At 62.3% G+C, this 4826-nt stretch overlaps 1 protein-coding gene across 2 annotated transcripts in view; it reads left to right on the top strand.

Annotated features, from left to right (window-relative positions):
* Positions 1-1862: 1862 nt before the first annotated feature.
* PTPN23 (protein tyrosine phosphatase non-receptor type 23) overlaps positions 1863-4826 on the top strand; it is a 27531-nt gene continuing 24567 nt past the window's right edge. For both annotated transcript variants that reach the window (XM_069859129.1, XM_069859128.1), the window contains exon 1: positions 1863-2021. In XM_069859129.1, coding sequence (XP_069715230.1) covers positions 1938-2021 — 84 coding nt within the window. In that variant the 5' untranslated portion in view covers positions 1863-1937. The remainder of the gene's footprint in view (positions 2022-4826) is intronic.

Raw genomic sequence — 4826 nt, 5'->3', positions numbered from 1 at the left:
CCCATGGAGGTCTCCAAAAACTCTGCCTCGTGGCTTGGGACCCTGCTGGCTGTGACGGGTGGGGAGGTTGGTCATGGTGGGGTGGGGTGGGATGAGAAGGAAGGGATGGGATGGGGTGGGATGGGATGGGATGGGATGGGATGGATGGGGTGGGATTGGAAGGATGGGATGAGAAGGAAGAGATGGGATGAGAAGGAAGGGATGGGATGGGAAGGAAGAGATGGGATGAGGTGGGATGGGATTGGAAGGAAGGGATGGGATGGGGTGGGATTGGAAGGATGGGATGAGAAGGAAGAGGTGGGATGAGATGAGACGGGATGGGATTGGAAGGAAGGGATGGGATGGATGGGATGGGGTGGGATGGGGTGGGGGGGTGGGATTGGAAGGATGGGATGAGATGGGAAGGAAGGGATGGGATGGGATGAGATGGGATGGGATGAGATGGGATGGGAAGGAAGGGATGGGATGGATGGGATGGGAAGGAAGGGATGGGATGGGATTGGAAGGAAGGGATGGGATGGGATGGATGGGATGGGATGGGAAGGAAGGGATGGGATGGGATGGATGGGATGGGATGGGAAGGAAGGGATGGGATGGGATGGATGGGATGGGATGGGATGCAGTGAGTGGAATGAAATCAATGGGATGGAATTGATAAAATGGGATGGGATCTGTGGGATGGAGTGAGCTGGGACCTGTGGGGTGGAAGGGAGGGAGGGAGGGAGGGATGGATGGATGGATGGATGGATGGATGGAATGGGGTAGGATTGGATCTATGGGATGGAGTCAGTTGGGATGGAAGCTGTGGGATGAGGTGAGCTGGAACCTATGGGTTCTGCTGGGAGCTATAGGGTGGGATTGGGTGAGATGGATGGGATGGAATCTATGAGATGGGTTAGGATCTATGGGATGGGATGGGATGGACCATTCCCCACAGTGCTGGGGGCTGCAGGGCTCCCCGGGTCCTGGATCCTGATGTCCCTGATACCCAGTGTCCCCATGTCCCACATCCCAATATCCCGGACACCTAGTGTCCCCATGTCCCCACATCTGATATCCCAGACCCCCAGTGTCCCAAAGTCCTGGATCCCAATATCCCAGACCCCCAGTGTCCCCATGTCCCCATGTCACTGATCCCAATATCCCAGACACCCAGTGTCCCCATGTCCCAGTGTCCCCATGCCCCTGATCCCCATATCCCAGACCCCCAGTGTCCGCATACCCCTGATCCCCATATCCCAGACCCCCAGTGTCCGCATGTCCCTGATCCCCATATCGCAGACCCCCAGTGTCCCCAAGTCACGGATCCCAATATCCCAGACCCCCAGTGTCCCCATGTCCCAGATCCCAATATCCCAGACCCCCAGTGTCCCCATGTCCCAGTGTCCCCATGCCCCTGATCCCCATATCCCAGACCCCCAGTGTCCGCATGTCCCTGATCCCCATATCGCAGACCCCCACTGTCCCCAAGTCACGGATCCCAATATCCCAGACCCCCAGTGTCCCCATGTCCCAGTGTCCCCATGTCCCTGAACCCAATATCCCAGACCCCCAGTGTCCCCATGTCCCAGATACCAATATCCCAGACCCCCAGTGTCCCCATGTCCCAGTGTCCCCATGTCCCTGATCCCAACATCCCAGACCCCCAGTGTCCCCATGTCCCAGTGTCCCCATGTCCCAGATCCCAATATCCCAGACCCTCAAGGTTCCCAGTATCCCAGCTCCTCAGTGTCCCCATGTCCCCCCCGCCCTCAGGGGGCGCTGCCGCCTCGTGGCGGACCTGGAGCAGCGAGTTGGCGCCGGAAGTGGCTACGGCGCCGCCGGAAGTGGCTGCGGCGCCGCCGGAAGCGCCTCTTGGCGGACTCGGTTTCCCGTGAGGCGGCGCGGGCGCTTCCGGCGGGGCCGGGCGGTGGCGGCTGCGAGGGGCGCGGGCCGGGATGGAGGCCGTGCCCCGCATGCCCATGATCTGGCTCGACCTCAAGGAAGCCGGGGAGTTCGCCTTCAACGGCGCCGTCAAGAAGGTGGGGAACGGCCTGGGGGCGGCTGTGAGGGGGAGGGGAGCGAAGGGAGCGGGGTTTGGGGCCTCTGTGAGGAGGAGGGGGGCTTGGAGGGAGTGTGAGGGCTTGAGGGGGGGTCTGTGAGGGAAAAAGGTGATTTAGAGGGGCTGGGGAGGGGGGTTTGGGGTCTCCGTGAGGAGGAGGGGGGCTTGGAGGGAGAGGGGGGGGGTCTCTGAAGGAAAAAAGTGATTTGGAGGGGCTGGGGAGGGGGGTTTGGGGTCTCCGTGAGGAGGAGGGGAGCCTGGGGGGAGAGTGGGGGCTTGAGGGGGGTTCTGTGAGGGAAAAAGGTGATTAGAAGGGGATGGGGAGGGGGGTTTGGGGTCTCCGTGAGGAAGAGGGGGGCTTGGAGGGAGTGTGAGGGCTTGAGGGGGGGTCTGTGAGGGAAAAAGGTGATTTGGAGGGGCTGGGGACGGGGGGTTTGGGGTCTCCGTGAGGAAGAGGGGGGCTTGGAGGGCGAGTGGGGGCTTGAGGGGGGGGTCTGTGAGGGAAAAAGGTGATTTGGAGGGGCTGGGGAGGCGGTTTGGGGTCTCCGTGAGGAGGAGGGGGGCTTGGAGGGAGAGTGGGGGCTTGAGGGGGGTTCTGTGAGGGAAAAAGGTGATTTGGAGGGGCTGGGGAGGGGGGTTTGGGGTCTCTGTGAGGAGGCGGGGGGCTTGAGGGGGGGTCTCTGAAGGAAAAAAGTGATTTGGAGGGGCTGGGGAGGGGGGTTTGGGGTCTCCGTGAGGAGGAGGGGGCTTGGAGGGAGAGTGGGGGCTTGAGGGGGGGTCTGTGAGGGAAAAAGGTGATTTGGAGGGGCTGGGGAGGGGGGTTTGGGGTCTCTGTAAGGAGGAGGGGGGCTTGGAGGGAGAGTGGGGGCTTGAGGGGGGGTCTGTGAGGGAAAAAGGTGATTTGGAGGGGCTGGGGAGGCGGTTTGGGGTCTCTGTAAGGAGAAGGGGGGCTTGGAGGGAGAGTGGAGGCTTGAGGGGGGTCTGTGAGGGAAAAAGGTGATTTGGAGGGGCTGGGGAGGCGGTTTGGGGCCTCTGTGAGGAGGAGGGGGCTTGGAGGGAGAGTGGGGGCTTGAGGGGGGGGTCTGTGAGGGAAGAAGGTGATTTGGAGGGGCTGGGGAGGGGGTTTGGGGTCTCTGTAAGGAGGAGGAGGGATTGGGGAGGGCTTGGAGGGAGAGGAGGGATTTGAGGGGGGTTCTGTGGGGGAAGGAGGCGATTTGGGGGGGAGGGAGCTTTTCAGGGGATGGGGAGGGGGTTTGGGGTCTCCGTGAGGGAGAGGTGAGGCTTGAGGGGAGTCTGTGAGGAGGAGGGGGCTTGAAGGGGGTTCTGTGAGGGAAAGAGGCGAGTTGGAAGGGGAGGGGAGGCTTGGGGTCTCTGCGAGGAGGGGGAGAGGGGGTCTTGGTGGGGGGCTGCGAGGAAAAGAGAGGATTTGGAGGGAGAGGGGGCTTGGAGGGGGTGGGGAGGGGGTTTTGGGGGTCTCTGGGAGGAGTAGGGGGCTTGGAAGAGGGGCTGTTGGGGGGCTGTGAGGATGAGGAGGGTTGGGGGGAGGAAGAGAAGTTGTTTTAAGGGGTATTTGGGGTGTGAGGGTGAGGAGGGTTGGGGAGGAAGAGAAGCTGTTTAAGGGGTGTTTGGGGTGTGAGGGTGAGGAGGGCTGGGGAGGAAGAAGAGGGGCTGTTGGGGGGGTTCCTGAGGCCAAAGGAGGTGCCGAGCGAAGCCCTGAGCCCCTCGGTGCCGCCGTGGGGGATCCCTGCGAGCGCAGCAGAACCTGGGGAGCCCCTGGAGCATCCCTGCACCCCGAGAACTCGAGAGAGCCGAGCCCTCGCGGCTCCTTCCCCGCTTTTTCCCTCTGGGAAGCTGCTCCTCGCGCCGCCAGCAGCCCCAGCTTGATCCCGGGGCGCTAAACATCCCCGAGCCTTCACGATTCCAGCGTTTGGGAAGGTGGTGACACCCCAAGGGCCACGACCTGTCCTCGCCGAGCCCCCCGCTGGCTTCGGAGAGATGAAAGATTTAATTAAGAGCTATAAATAAGCTCTGCCTGTGGCGGGCGTTGCCGCCTACGGATTAAAAAGCTGATTTGTGGATGTGGCAGGAGCACCGAGGGCTTGTGCTCGGGGTGGTGTCCCCAAGGTGGGAGGTGGGACGCGAGCGGAGATGTCCCCGTGCCAGGGGGAAGGAGTCGGAGGCCGCTTGGAGCTGAGTCATTGCCGGGCCGGCCGGGACAAGGTGCGGCTCCGGCTTTTCCAGGGTCAGGAGAAGCGGTTGAGCCGGGATTGAGCTGTGCCAACGGGGCTGGTGGCTTCCAGCTCTGAGGAAGGGCCACCAAATTGGGGCGCGTAAGGAATTTTGGGGTGTGGAGAAGGAAGAAAGCTGCGAACCGGCTTGCCTGGAGATGTTTGATGGAAACACGCTCGGTTTTCCCAGCTCAGGGAACGGAAACCTGGTGGAAAGAGAAGGAAGAGAGGAAACTTCTCTCTTTTTATCCAGCATGGAGCGGTGTTAACCTCGAGCTGAGGCGATGGAGGGTGCGGGGAGCCCTTCCCGTGTCCTCAGCCCCTGGTGTTTGCTCGAACCTGCGCGTCCCCAGCTCCACCCCACGGCTGCTGGGAAGGCTGGATGGGTTCCTGCCCGGAGCTTTGGAGGCTCCCACGCTGCTTGTGGTCAGGAAACACCGTGCTCGCCGATGCCGGCAGGATCCGAGGGATCTCAAAGCCGGCACCCGTGTCCTGGGCTGCAGCCAGAGCAGCGTGGGCAGCAGGGAGGGAGGGGATTGTCCCCTCTGCTCCTCTCG

Source organism: Phaenicophaeus curvirostris, chromosome 6 (genome assembly GCF_032191515.1).
Source record: "Phaenicophaeus curvirostris isolate KB17595 chromosome 6, BPBGC_Pcur_1.0, whole genome shotgun sequence".
NCBI lineage: Eukaryota > Metazoa > Chordata > Aves > Cuculiformes > Cuculidae > Phaenicophaeus > Phaenicophaeus curvirostris.
This window is presented reverse-complemented; position numbering and strand designations above follow the sequence as displayed.